The following is a 15,282-nucleotide window of genomic DNA, read 5'->3' as shown; positions in this document are numbered from 1 at the left end:
TATGTCGCATATTGCAGAGACCTGCCGCAAAACTGCTCCAAGCTTTACTTCCTAAGAAGATGCAGGGAGCCTTAAGGCTTCCCAAACGGAGTTACATCAGCCTTAAACGGGAACAGATCATGACACTGTAAGTGAATTATTCTGATACTATAAGTGAATTATTCTCTACCTGAACAACCTCAGACTGGACAACACTGGGCCAGGCTCTGCCCAGACCCAAGAGAACATGAACTCCAAAGGGCATGGATCCAGCCTGGAACCAGAAAACTACTTGATCAGATCAACACAATAACCAGCAGTGACAGCATACCAAACCTCCTACCTTGATAAAGTTTGCACAGGCTTCATAAATTAGACGTTTAAGGAGGAGGCAGCATTTCTGTTAAAATTTATATGGTATTTTTTCCATGCCAAAAGAAGCAGCTGAGGGAAAAGTAAACCAACGCTGGTCAGAAAGGTCTCAAGCAGTCACGTTAGCAGATCAGTGCTGCGGGAGTAGCAGATAAACATCAGAAGGAGATAAGCTGTGTTTCTGAGGTCAGACAGGAAAGAGGCAAAGAGATAGGTGAAGCAGATAAAATAGAAAGCAAAAACAATCTCTGTATATACACTTTGAACAAGCTTATGTGGGAAAGGAGGGTTGGCCAAGGTGTAAGGCAAAGAAGTGAGCACAGCAAGCAGTGTGAAGGTGATTCTTGGTAAGAGCTGCAGCTCTGCATGCAGCTGAGACGTGGGTCTGATGTATTATGGGGGAAATAGCAAGATTTGACTGTGAACACAAAGGCTGAGAAAGGGCCCAGACAGATGGCACAGGTAGAACAAGCGACTTGCTGCCCAGAAAAGCTCACTTGCTAGAGCAAGAAAACTCCAACTGACTCACTGAGTAAGGCTGAAAAGATCCCACCAACACTGGAGAAGGCTAAAGGCATCCGAACAGACACTTCCGCAAGGGACAAATTTGGGCAGAAGCGTCCATCTGTATAAAGAAGGTACTAAAGGCAAGAGGAGAGAGAAAAGTCAGCAAGAGGAGAAAGGAAGGGTCAGGTGGGACTACACTGCTGGGAGGGACAGCGAGAGCCCACAACTGACACTGTAGACACAGCAAGAAACATTCAAGGATGGGAAATGACATCCTGGCAGGTAGCTGGCTGGTTTGATGCTGTGTTTTCACCCAAGGGCACATATTCCTAGAAGGAATGCTCAGGATCAGAGCAGCCCAGCAGTCCCACACTAAGCCCTCACTGAGGTTTCCCCTGTCTCAGGGATAGCAGGTCAAAGCAGGCAAACAGCAAGGGCGTCAGGGGATCAGTGTTGAATGCTTTCCACAAGCCCAAGGAGAGAGATGATGTGATCTGTGTGGATCTAAACCACTAATCACAAACAGAATCATCCCACTGCTCCGTGTCCACCTGCAGCAGCACTGACCAGGCAAGACCATTAGGGCTGAAACAAATCCCTGGAACAAGAGAAACCTCATTACTATCGCAAGATAAAGGTTATCTGAGGAACAGTTTAATGGGTTAGATTTGAAGGAAAAGTCTTTTTGACAGGTTAAATCTATCTTTTTTCACTCCCATATACTCACTCACATCTCATATCCAAGCTGTTCTTGTAGCACTTGAAAGCACCACAATGAAAACTTACTTCTCCTCCTCATCTGTTTAACAAACATCAGTACCTGATATCAGCAGTGTGAGCCGAGACGTCATCGGATCCTGAAAGGAACAGAAATCCTCTAGAAATGCCATACCTGCTTCTAAGACCTGGAAACGAGCATTCCCTACAAAGGGGCTCCCTTACTGAACACCCACAGACATCAGTTTTCTTCTCCCCCCACATCAGGATGTCTTCATCCCACAAAAAGATGTAATCACAGCCCAGGGACTGAGACAGGAGAGTGACAATGTAACAGTCAAGGATCCAGCAAGATCTGCATGTCTAGAAGGAATTTGAGCAGGTATAACTACAGGGGAAATGTTTTGGTACTGTAAAAGCCCAAAAGGAATGCAAGGGGTCAGTGGAGCAGTAAAACCATCCAAAGAGGTGGATATTTGAACAGAACTCAATACAAAGAACTCTTGACTAAAGGAGACAATGGGACTCATTGGAAATATTAGCTAATATTTACTACAAGGATTTGGCATATCTTAAAGCCAACCTTTAGCTAGTGAAATTCCAAAGGTGATGATCACTCCTCTTAAGACGATGCAGGTTCTACAAGCCATCTCAAACATGTGGCACTTAAAACCAAAAGTATTCTGCTTTACAGTATCGCAAGCAGAAGCACTGCAGACTCTGAGGATCTGCACGGCCCATGTCCCTTCATCAGGATCTTCGCAGGAGAGCTGGGGAGGGGCTCTTGATCAGAGAATGCAGGGGTAGGATGAGGGGAATGGTTTTCAGCTGAAAGAGGGGAGATTTAGATGAGATCTTAGGAAGAAATGTTTTCCCAGGTTGCCCAGAGCAGTGGTGGCTGCCCCATCCCTGGAGGTGTTCAAGGCCAGGTTGGATGGGGCTTGGAGCAACCAAGCTTGGATCCAGTGGGCGGTTTCCCTGCTCATGGCAGGCGGTGGAACTGGATGGGCTTCGAGGTCCCTTCCAACCCAAAGCATTATGCGACTCTAAGATTCTGTGCAAAATACTTGCAGAGAAGAGGCGAGGATGAAAGCAAAAGGCTGCTGAGGAATCCCTAAATTCACAGCTGACTTTTTGTAGATATCCTTTGTGTAAATAGCAGAAAAAACAATTTATTAAAGCAAGATGCAACAAGGAACATCTCCTATCGAGGCAGTTCAAAATAGTTCTGGTTACAAAATGGATTCTGGAGAGCTTTTTCTTCACACCTGATGCTATGTGACATGGATATCCCTCCCCAGCTTGCTGCTTGCTAACAACCTATAGCGACATCTTGTTATCTCTGCTCTGACAAGGATCATAAACGCAGCTCAATGCCAGTCAGCAAGCCAGGACCAGCAGATCTTGGGCACAGCACAACCAGCATAAGCATTAAAACAGGAAGTTACTCCAAGAAATTGATCTCATTCATAAATCTGACCTCATATTTTACTCAACACCCATGTGTTAAAATTATTAAACAGTACCTCACCCACACTGCTGTAAAAAAACTACTGTACAATTTCACTCAGAGAAGCCAAGGGATTCATCAGTCAGGATGTGCAGAAGCAGAGTCAGTGAAACGATGCAAAATCAGCACATACAGAGGCGAAACAAATTCCACGTGGGACACCACCTCATTCAATGCGTCATCCACACGACTGTCAGGAAGCACAGAGCCCACCTGTAGCAGCTCTTGGTTTCTGTAAGCGGAACGCTACGTCCCTGCAGAAATCCGAAAACTGGCCCTGATCCCCGCTGCTGCTACTTGTGTAGTTAGGATCTGCTTTTTAAGTAAGATTGATGGCCTTTTCCATCTATGAAGATCAAGCTGGCCCCTGGCCAAGCTCATAAGTCAAATCTTGATGGACTAAGGGGAACTTTCATTCCATTCATTCCAAATTCCGACACAAGACAGCTCTCTGCAAGCTGAGCAATTCTGAAGAAGCCTAGAGCAGCTGATGAGACTTAACTGCTGGTGGGCCAAGGAGCCATGAGGAGTGTCCTGCGGCAGCAGGCACCCCGCTCCAGGAGGAAAGTAGAGTCTTCCCAGCAGCTTTTTAATTCAACACCACATGAACAACTCAAATATGAATATCTATTTAAAATGAGGAAATTAAAATGGCTTAAAGGCATGAAAAGCTTGTTTATTAAGCATGAATATTTCATTACCAAAAGCACGAATGAAACCAAGCATTCACATAATATTTCCTCGGCCAAGATTAAAGATACTTTACTACCCAGCATGAAGCCAAACCTCCCCCACCACAACCATGAATGCTTCAGATGGTGCTCAAAAGACAAGTGTGAAAACATCAATGTAATAAAGACAGCGCCCCTTTGCTCTGACACTTCAAGTAAGATTAAGTCAGTGCAGAGCAGAAAGGGTGCGATACAAAGAGCCAAATGCTGTCAGTGAGCCAGATCCCTGCAGAACAGTGTTTTCACCAAGTGTTGCTTTAAGAGGTCAGAAATCACAATGTGGGCAGGGAGACAACTGCAAGGACCACTAAACCGTGGTTCACACCACACCTCAGGCTCAGGCAGGCGGGGATGATGAAGAACCACCTGAGCAGCAAACACAGCTTTCCACATCGGGTTCCATGCTGGAATGAGTTAAAAGAAGAGGAGAACAACCCAAAATCCCTTTTATGCTCATTACACTTTACCAGGTGCTTCCACAACCTTCTTTTCATGCATCCTTGAATTCTTTAATAATTGAGACAAAGATCTATTCCGTTCCCAGGAGGGGATATGCACAATGCATATGAAAAATGAGCAACTCACTAGAAATCGGGAGATGAGTCAGGTGGCACCTGCTCACAATTCAGATGTGGGAACAGAAAGACTCGAGCCCAAAGCTCATACAGGACTACCCCAAACGTCGCCCTCCCGCTGTGATATCGAATGAAAGGGTTTGCAGTACGGAGCAGGATGTCCTCCCTTAAACAAGAGGCGGGCCACACTTGGAGGACAGCTAAATACTGGCCCATGAATGCCAGTAAAGAGGACCCGAGAGCTTTCTGACAGTAAAATGATTCCCTGTTTTAAGGAGCCTTTCAATTATTCCTTCATCCTGTGATAGGAACTGAAATGCCAGCTGCTACTGCAATAATCAACCTGCCCGGAAAGGTCAGCGAGGAGCTGACTAAAGGAACCAGACTCTGGCAAACTGCTCAAATACAGCAGTTTAGAAGAATTTGTACTTAAGAGCACTTAAGGAACAATTATCTGTTAAAGCTCTGGAGATTTCCTGTATAGAAACAAAGCCAGCTACTGAGCCCACCCTGACTCTTCCAATACTCTTGCTTTTTTTTTTTTTTTTAGTTATTCTGATGACTAAGAACCACAACCAGACTCTGTACAAAGCCCACTCAGAACTAAGGAATTCAAGGACAGGATGACTTTTATTTACAATTAATGTGTAATGTGCAGCGATTGCTTGAGTGTCCACGTGAAATGGCCAGTTTGTTACGTAGCTGTAAGACACCACCATGAGGAAACACTATGATAACCTTGCTGAATCACTATACACACCTACAAACAAGAGGGCACGGAGTGCAAAGATGGGGCAATGAGGTAGGAAATCACATCCCACCAACCCAGGCAGGTAGGTACTCATGCCAACAAACAACTCAGCCACTAATCCAACCCATGTCAACACCACTAAATTCAAATATTAAAGTAATAAAAAGTGCAACTTCACCATTTCTCTTTTTCCCACTGGAGACATCCTTGGGGAAATATCCTTGCATGCACTGAAACTGGAATGATTTCAGTTCCACCCACATCTGGGCTCACTTGGGAACTAAATCCAGCACAGCCTGTCTGGGGTCAGGATTTGACCCTGAACAAAAATAGCTCTGGCAGAAAGCTGGATTTATGGAAAAGGGTGGAGCCCATCTGAGTGTCAACCCAACAAACCTGCCACTTGAAGCTAATGACGGAGAAGCAAGTTTCCTAGTTCTGCTCAGCACATGAGGAGCACAAAGGTGACATGTGCCAGCTACACAACCTGCACAACAGAACGTGACACAATCAGCCCTGAGCAGGTCAGAGTCTTGGGTGCAATGTGGGTCTGACACAACTCAAAATGCACTAGCAGTGTTAATTACCACCTCCACAGCAGTAAAAATAAGAGAAGCAAAGGTTGCTTGAGCATTGCAATAAGGTCAGCAGCGAAGCCAGGTCAGCGGGCCAGGGCCACAGCTCTCACTTTTGGTAAATTTATATTCCAGACCAAAAAAATGCCAGTGCAGGCAAACCTGAAGGCAGGGGACAACAACACCAAGGTAAGAAATTCTTTTCAACAAAGATGATTCTGCCCACAGCACAGACAGAAGACAGCGTTGACAGATGGGCAGAGCTCTGCCTGTGAATTGCAGAGCGTAGCCAAAGCAGCGCACACGTTCCTGAGCAGAAGAGAAAGGAGTTTGAATGGGTGTCACAGGGAAAAGCCTGGTGTTGAGCACCACTGACCAAACTGTTGGAGTTAAAGGGACACATGACTGTCTATTGGATACAGCAGGGATGTTCACACAATGTCTGTAGCACAATCAGCATGGAACAGGACAGGGGAAAAGTCAGAACTGCATATCAACTGTACAGATCCAGAATTGCCAGCTGCTTCTACTCGTCCTCTTTTGTACAAAACCAAAGTCTACCAGTGCAAGGTACCTCTGAATTAACCAATTCCTAAATACAACCAAGATGCTATGCTTATTTTTAAGTTATCTAGCAATCCATTTCCAATACTTCACTTTGATTTCTAGTACACATTAACCAAATCACCAAAACTCCAAGAACAAACTGTTATACACTTTTCCTGCTAATTGCAACAACTTTGTGCGTAAGGCCTTTGTAATACAATTAGAGTGTCGAGGTGTGCACAAATGAGATGCAAATTTAAGCTTTAGAAGCACCACAGAATGCATTTAAATCTGACATTTCCTCACGTTCAAAGCTCACCTGTTCACATTAAGTCTCCTGTAGTACTTAAACACCAATGCCTCCTCACTCAAACAGAAATCCAAAACATAGAAGCAGAAATACACCAGTGGTTGTTGTTATACCTGCAGCTGCAGGGATCTGAGGTCCTGACCTTGCAGCACAGAAGAGGAGTGCACCCCCTGCCCGGTTGTGCAGCACAAAGATTCCCCACCTCTGAGCACCTGATGCAACCAGGCCTCAAAACCTCCAGATTTCATCCAGAGGAGACACAACAATCGCCTGAAAGAGCTTAATTTTCTCCTTCCTTGGTAGTTTTCAGACAGCTGAGGCAGCTTAGCCCACCCTTCCTCCTTTGGCTATCACCAAAGCTGGTCTCAGATATGTCCTACAACTGCAAGGGCCGACAAGTTATTGATTTCACCACCTTCTCCAGAAGCAGCAGGAGAGGAACTGGCAATAAAACTTGAGCAAAACCGGGGCAAAGAGGCAACCAATAAGTCACACCTTTATCCCAAAGCCTTTCCTTTGGTAATCACCAAATCCTTGCTCAAGCAGGGGCAGAAGAGTTTATCAGGAAAAGCTCACATGAATCTTTTATAACGGAAAGTGAAAGACAGCCATGGACTTAGGGTCCCCACGGGCTGTCCAAACTATCAGTGCTGCTCAGGATTGAGTTGAGCTTCACAGGGAAACAGGAATGAAAATGCAGCTATTCCCAAAGCCCATCACATCTAGAAGGTAAATAAAACCATAAAGATCACGAAATGTTAACGCAGCGAGTCTGCACGGGTGAGCAGCTGTAACGCTCCTACGGGGCTGCAGCAGCCTTGGACTTGGCGACTTTTATTGCTGGTTTTTTTCCGTCTCAACTTTGCACGCTGTCAGTACGGGCAGATTCCGGTTAGAGGGGAGCGATGGGGGCGCAGGCAGAGGGAGAGGAGGTCTGGGAGAAGGTTTGCCAAAGGGGTGACAGAAAGCCAGGGCTTGGTGCTCCCTGCCTGCACCCCAGGCACTCTCATACTCACTCTTCTCTTCCAAGTATCTCAATTTTATAGGAAATTCCAGTCTTTTGCACCAGGTTTGCTCTGCTATGGCCAAGCCACTGCCAGAGTGAGGGGATCATGGCTCCCTCAGTGCAGGGCTGCTACAGGTCACTAAACCAGCACAGCGCATCCCCTCCCCACATCCAAAATGAGGGAATGGGGAGGGGGGGGAAGCAAGTGGAAAAATGAGTGGAAAAACGAGTCTTCACACCCCCTCAGAGCCCTTCCTACCCCCTCAGAGCCCTTCACACCCCCTCAGAGCCACTCAAGACTTCTCAGACCCCTCACTCCCCCTGAAACTCCCTTCTCACCCCTTTCTGTCCCCTTGCAGCCCCTCAGCCCCCTTCACAGCCCCTCAGACCCCTTCACACCCCCTCGCAGCCCCTCAGACCCCTTCACAGCCCCTCACATCCCTTCGCAGCCCCTCACATCCCTTCGCAGCCCCTCACATCCCCTTCATCCCCCCTCAGACACCTTCACAACCCCTCAAGACGCCCTCACTCCTGCTCCCATCCCCTCAGACCCCCTCAAGACCTTGTCCCACCCTTTCAAGACCCCTCAGACCCCCTCAGGCCCTTCTCAGGCCCCCTCACAGGCCCCCTCATCCCCTCAGGATCCTTTCAGACCCCCTCATAGTCCACCCTACCCCCTCAGACCCCCTCACTGCCCCTCCGCTCTCTCTCACCGCAGGCGGAGGTTGGCCATGAACTCGGGCATGGTGACAGCGTCCATCAGCACAAAGTCAGCTTTGCCGAACTCCAGGCTCTCCTGCTCCGCCATGGCTGGGACGGGGACCAGGAGGATCGCGGTGCCCGCCTCGAGCCCGCGGGCCCCGCCTCACCTGCGGCCGGGCGGGCACGCCCCTGACCGCGCCCCCTCGTGGGCAGCCGATCCCCATGGCCATGTCCGCCCCCGCGCTGGTCACGCCCCCCGGGCGGACAGTCCCGTGTGGCCACGCCCCACAATCACTGGTCACGCCCACTTATTGACTGCTTACCCTAGGACCACGCCGCCACTGCGTTGGTCACGCCCCCTCCTGGATAGGTAACTCGTCTGGTCACGCCGCTGACCACGCCCACTCATTGACTGGAAGCCACTCATGACCACGCCCCTTAGTCGTGGCCACGCCCTCGCACAGGGTTAGCAATCCGTGGTCACGCCCCTCGTTGATAACCCTATGGCCACGCCCCCTCTAGGGCGCGGACAATGTCCCCACTATGCCCACGCCTCTCTATGGACACGCCCCCTGCTCTGGCCATCCCCTCCTGCCGCCCTCGGCTCTGGCAATGCCCCCACTCTGGGCACAGCCCCTCCGAGCACTGGCCACGCCTCCCAGCGGCTTCGCTTCCCCCCCACTCCCAATCCCGCACGGGCGCTGTCTGCAACCCTGGCACCGGTCATGCCATCCCGACACTGGCCAAGCCTCCGAGCTGGCCCCGCCCCTCCCCTGCTCTGGCCACGCCCACTGCTTATGACCACGCCCCCTTGCCGGGCAACGCTCCCACCCCGGTGCTGGCCCAGCCCCCTTGGAGCTGGCCACGCCCCCATCGGCGCGGCAGGAGCAGCGTCGCCCCCTGCAGGGGAGAGGCGGGAGCTGCAGGCGGGGGGCAGAGGTCATGGAATCCCAGAATCCCAGAAGCCGAGAACCCGAGAACCCGAGGATCCTACAATCAGAGCATCACAGCATCACAGCATCCTCGAATCACTAGGTTGGAAAAGACCTCTTGGATCACCGGTGGGGGAGGATGCTAACGGATGCTAAGGGGCCACATTCTGCACCCTGTCCCATCTCCATCCCGGGGGGCTGCAGGGGGGGCTGCACCCACAGGAATCCCCGTCCCAGGGGCTGCGGGACCGTGTTCAATATCTTTATCAATGACCTGGATGAAGGCATTGAGTGCACCGTTAGCAGGTTCACAGATGACACTGAACTGGGTGGAAGTGTGGATCTGCTGGAAGGTAGAGAGGCTCCAAAGGGATCCGAACAGGATGGATCGATGGGCTGAGACCAATGGCAGGAGGTTTAACGAGGCCAAACACCGGGTCCTGCACTTGGGGCACAACAACCCTGTGCAGCTACAGACCAGGGGAAGAGTGGCTGGAAAGCTGCGTGGGGAAGAAGGGCCTGGGGGTGTTGATCGACTGACCAGGAGCCAGCAGTGGCCCAGGTGACCAAGAAGGCCAATGGCATCTTGGCTTGGATCAGAAACGGTGTGACCAGCAGGGCCAGGGAGGGGATTCTGCCTCCAGACTCGGCACTGGGGAGACCGCACCTCAAATCCTGTGTTCAGTTCTGGGCCCCTCATGACAAGAAGGATGTTGAGGCTCTGGAGTGTGTCCAGAGAAGAGCAACAAAGCTGGTGAGGGGCTGGAGAACAAGGGTTACGAGGAGCGGCTGAGGGACCTGGGGGTGTTTAGCCTGGAGAAGAGGAGGCTGAGGGGAGACCTTATTGCTCTCTGCAACTGCCTGAAAGGAGGTTGTGGAGAGGAGGGAGCTGGGATCTTCTCCCAAGTGACAGGGGACAGGACAAAGGGGAATGGCCTCAAGCTGCGCCAGGGGAGGGTCAGACTGGATATCAGGAAAAAAATTTTCACAGAAAGGGTCATGGGGCCCTGGCAGAGGCTGCGCAGAGACGGGGGTGGAGTCCCCATCCCTGGAAGGGTTTAATAGACAAGTAGGTGAGGTGCTCAGGGACATGGTTTAGTGGCAGACAGGAGTGGTTAGACTCGATGATCCAAGAGGTCCTTTCCAATCTAGGGATTCTATCATTAATTCTATGATTCTACGTTTTGCACCCCAAGTGATCTCCATCCCAGGAGGGCCCACGGACCAGGGTACTGTGAACCCACAACCAGCACCCAAGGGTGACTCTGTCCTGAGGGCTGCGGGGCCACATCCTGCACCCATGGAAGGCTCCACGCCAGGGTGCTGCAGGGGTGCCTCTCAGCCCCATCCTCTGCAGGGCTGTGTCCTGCACCCCAGAGAACGCCCCCAGGGTTCCTAAGGAGGGATCCAACACCCAGGGGAGCCCACGGAGCAGAGTGCCGTGAACCTGCATCCAGAACCACAGGGTGACCCAGTCCCAGGGGCTGCAGGGCCACAGTGGAATTATAGAATGCTTCGAGTTGGAAAGGACCTTAAAGATCATCCAGTTCCAACCCCCCTGCCATGGGCAGGGACATCCCACTGGATCAGGCTGCCCAAGGTCCATCCAACCTCGACTGGAACACCTCCAGGGATGGAGCAGCCACAACTTCCCTGGGCAACCTGGGCCAGGGTCTCACCACTCTCATGGGGAAGATATTTGCCCTAATGTCCAGACTAAATCTGCCCCTCTCCAGTTTATCCCCATTCCCCCTCATCCTATCCCCACAAGCCTTTATGAACAGCCCCTCTCCAGCTTTCTTGGAGCCCCTTTCAGGTACTGGAAGGTCGCTATAAGGTCTCCTCAGAGCCTTCTCTTCTCCAGGCTGAACAACCCCAACTCTCTCAGCCTGTCCTCATATGGGAGGTGCTCCAGCCCTCAGATCATCCTTGTAGCCTCCTCTGGACCCATTCCAACAGCTCCATCTCCTTCTCACATTGAGGATTCCACAACTGGTCACAATCCTCCAGATGAGGTCTCCCAAGAGAGGAACAGAGGGGCAGAATCCCCTCCCTCGCCCTGCTGGCCACGCTGCTTTGGATGCAGCCCAGGACACGGTTGGTTTCTGGGCTGTGAGCACTCGTTGTGGCTCATGTTGAGCTTCTCATTGATCAGCGCCCCAAGTCCTTCTCTGCACCCAGGAAAGGCTCCATGCTGGGGTGCTGCGGGGGGGTGACTGCCAGCACTGCCCACTGCAGAGTGGCATCCTGCTCCCAGAGGAACCCCCTGCACAGGGGAAGAACCCCCTCTCATCTCAGAGCACTTTGTAGGGGGATCCTGCACCCAAGGAAGCCCCAGCTTAGGGGGCTTTGGGACTGGGTCCTGCACCAGGGGATGCCACGACCTTGAGGTGCTACAGGGCCACATCCTGCACCCCATGGGATCTCCATTGCAGGGCATGGTGTGATCCTGAGCCAAGGGGACACCTTGGAACCCAGCAAGGAGAACCCCCACCCCTCTCCAGTGTCCCACAAGGCTGCACCAAAGGAGCCCATCCCCACACAAACATCCAGCAGGGTGGGGGGCTGCACCCCAGGGAACACCTGAACACACTCAGCCCCATCAGGATGGGGCCAAATCCTGCACCCACCGCCCCCCTTTTGCTCCAACACCTTGCACTGTAGAGTATGATCCCGCACCTGGAGACCCCCTGTGATAGGGTGCCACAGGGCAGGGACAGGTCCTGCACCCATGGGACACTCATCCCAGGTCCCCACCATGGAGGGCCAGATCCTGCACCCAGCACCCTGGGTGCTTTCCCAGGCTCTGCTGCTCACTCTGGCTCTTACAGAACCCTTAGAAACTCTCCAAATAAGTGCAAAATCAAACCACACGAAGAACCTCAGCAACACTTGGATGTGCTGAGCAAAGGTCCTGAACCACCCTGCTGCCTCAGGCTGATCAGATTAATGACTCTTAATTAGGGCAACAAGGGTAGGGGGCACCTGAGAGCAGGCACAAACTGACCTAAATTTTGGGTGAGAATTGCTGGTTTAGGTGTAGGGGGTTTGAGACTGCTTGGCCACCCTCGTCTCTATACCTGTCCCTGTGTTTATCCTTGTCCCCAAATCCATCCCTGCCTCTGTCCTCATCTCCATCCCCAACCCTGCCCCCATCCCTGTCTCCATCCCTGTCCCTGTCTCCATCCCTGTTTCCATGGCTATCCCTGTCTCCATCCTCATTTCTAGCCCCATCCTTGTCTCCATTCTCACCCCCATCCCTGTCTCCATCCCCATCCCTGCATCCATCCTCATCTCCATGCCCGTCCTCATCTCTGTCCCCATTCCCATCCCTTTCTCCATCCCCATCCCTGTCCCCATCTCTATCCCTCTCTCCATCCTCATTTCCATCCCTCTCTCTGTCCCCATCCCTCTCTCCACCCCCATCCCTCTCTTCATCCTCATCTCCTTCCCCAACCCCATCCCTGTCTCCATCCCCATTCCCATCCCGATCCCAATCCCTCTCTCCACCCCCGTCCCCACCCCCAGCCACAGCCCAGCTGGCAGCAATGAACCGCTCTGGTTAAAGGCGGCAGCTCCTGGCTGGTTCTTTCCTTGTTCCCAGGAGGACAGGGTTGGAGAAGCTCCTGAAGGTGAAGAAGTGCCCCCCAATGCCCTGGTTGTGGTTTGCTCCTGCCGTGTCTGGCTCCATGGGGGAAGTTTCCCACCGTTGCTCTATGCAGTTTCTGAATGGGGTTGGTGTTATTGCAAGTGCTTAATTTGCATTATGCAAATGACCTGGGAGCCTGGGCTGGGGTGGAGGAGCCTGGTGGAAGGTGGCACCTGCTGCTGGGACTCCTGATCCGCTCTCCCTTCACAGAGACATCAGGGCCGCCGCAAGCGTGGACGCTCAACCGTGCCGTGTGTGGGCAGCAGCGATGAAGCCCAACTCCCCTGTCATCTCGAGGGAGAAAAGAGTTTCTGGGTGCCCCTGGCGGAGCCTCCTCTGCCTCCATCCATGCAGGCAGAAGAAGAAAGTGGCTTATCGCACCTACATCCGCAAGCTCCGAAACCAGGTATGCTCTAGCCAGCCTTGGATGCAACCACCTGATTTCCAAGCTCAGCTTGGTCGTCCTCGTATCCAAGCCTCATGTTTGCTTAATCTGGAGGGGTTTGACTCGGAATGGTGTGGTGGATGGGGCTGGGACGCTCTGCCTGACCTGTGCTTGCAGGCAGCTCCAGAGTTCTCCTGCCCTACAAAGTTCAACCAGGCCAAGTTCCAGGTCCTGCACTTGGGTCACAACAACCTCACACAACACTCCAGGCCTGGGAAAGAGCGGTTGAAAAGCTGCCCAGCAGAGAAGGACCTGGAGGTGCTTAATGGCAGCAGCTGAACATGAGCCAGCAGTGGCCCAGGCGGCCAAGAAGGCCACCAGCATCCTGCCTTGGATCAGCCATGGGGTGGCCAGTGGGAGCAGAGAGGGGATGGGCCCCCTGTGCTTGATGCTGGGGAGGCTGCACCTCGAATCCTGGGTTCAGGTTTGGGCCCCTCAGCACAAGAAGGACATTGAGGTCCTGGAGCGCATGTAGAGAAGGGAACGGAGGTGGGGGAGGGGCTGGAGAACAGGGATTATGGGGAGCAGCTGAGGGACCTGGGGCTGTTTAGTCTGGAGAAGAGGTTGTGGGGAGACCTCATCGTTCTGTGCAGCTCTTGGAAAGGAGGTTGTGGTAAGGTGAGTGCTGGGCTCTGCTCCCAGAGAACAAGTGACGGGATGAGCGGAAATGGCCTCAAGCTGCGCCAGGGCAGGTTTAGATTGGACATTGGGAAAAATTTCTTCACCAAAAGAGTTCTCAGGCCCTGGCAGAGGCTGCCCAGGGAGGTGGTGGAGTCTCCATCCCTGGAGGGGGTTAAAAGCCAGGCAGATGGTCAGGTGCTCAGGGGTGGTTTAGTAGCAGACAGGTATGATTGGACTCAATGATCTCGAAGCTCTTTTCTAACCAGACAATTCTATGACTGTGCTGATGCTCTGGTGGTTGCTCTCCCTGCAGACGTGGTCCACTGGAGGCTCTGACCTGCTTGCTGCTGCCCTGGCCCTGCTGGGCAGCCCCTGTCTACTGGAGGCTGTGGCGCTGGAGGCCGCCCAGCTCTCTCGATGCAGCAGAAGAAGCCACCTTGGCCAGTGGGAGGTCCTACTGGCCATGAAGCTGGTGCTGCTTCGTGAGCTCACCAAGCCTCCTCAAGTATCTGTGAGCTGTCAGCCACTATAGAAGGGACCTGGCAAGATGGGACTGTCTTAGGAGTATTTTTATGTGGTTTTGGTAAATAAAGTATTTATTACTATTGTTTAACAGAGCCTCCAGCCTGGGCCAGCAGCTGCCCACACTGGGTGGGTCTGGACCACCACGGGTCTGATCGCCCACATGCCCAGGAAGGGCTTTGGGAGAGAGGGTGCTTGTGCACACCCACCTCGATAAGTATTTGTGGAGCAGCTGGATGGTCCCTGGAGGTCCAAAGGGCTCTGCCTGGCTGGAGGAGCTTCTTTGCTCCAACCCCCCCGGCTGCTTGGCAACTGGATCCTCTCTGCACCAGATCCGGCCAAAAACCGGTAGAGGAGGAAAGTTGGCTGTTACTCCAAGTCCTGGGGAAATACCACATTTGGAGAGCAGCAGTGTCCTCTGGTGAGGCCACGTTAGGTGGTGACAGCGCATGAATTGTTTCTTCATGGAACCCCTTCACGCACGGGTCCCCCCCGCGCTCAGGGAAGTCTCCAGGTTCTCCAGCCTCCTCCCTGCAGCTCCAAATCCAGTCATGGGGATGGTTGGGCTGTGTGGCAGTGCCTGGTCACTCGCCTTCCCGCAAGGGTGTCCTCAGTCCCAGCTAAGTGCCACCAGCTCCTGCTGGTGATAGAACAACCTCCCTGCACCAGCCCTTCTGGCTGTTGAGCTTCTGTTCCCAGGATCATGGGCAAGATGCTGGAAGAGGGATGGATCCTTCCAAAGGGATTCGGCCTTTGCCACCTCATGATGCTGGCATGAGCTGAAGGTTGTGAAATGCCTCGTTGGTGGGTTTGCAGTGGGAGGTGGCAACAG

The 15,282-nt window shown here is 52.5% G+C and overlaps 1 protein-coding gene across 1 annotated transcript in view; it reads right to left on the bottom strand.

Moving 5' to 3' along the window:
- The window catches only part of MYO1D (myosin ID), a 173,440-nt gene extending 164,955 nt beyond the window's left edge, over positions 1–8,485 (bottom strand). The window contains exon 1 of the mRNA XM_009567284.2: positions 8,293–8,485. Within this exon, the coding sequence (XP_009565579.1) occupies positions 8,293–8,387 (95 nt within the window). The 5' untranslated portion in view covers positions 8,388–8,485. The remainder of the gene's footprint in view (positions 1–8,292) is intronic.
- Positions 8,486–15,282: the final 6,797 nt, after the last annotated feature.

The sequence above is a fragment of the Cuculus canorus genome, chromosome 25 (genome assembly GCF_017976375.1).
Source record: "Cuculus canorus isolate bCucCan1 chromosome 25, bCucCan1.pri, whole genome shotgun sequence".
Classification (NCBI taxonomy): domain Eukaryota; kingdom Metazoa; phylum Chordata; class Aves; order Cuculiformes; family Cuculidae; genus Cuculus; species Cuculus canorus.
The sequence above is the reverse complement of the archived record's forward strand: the minus strand, read 5'-3'. Positions and strand labels throughout refer to the sequence as shown.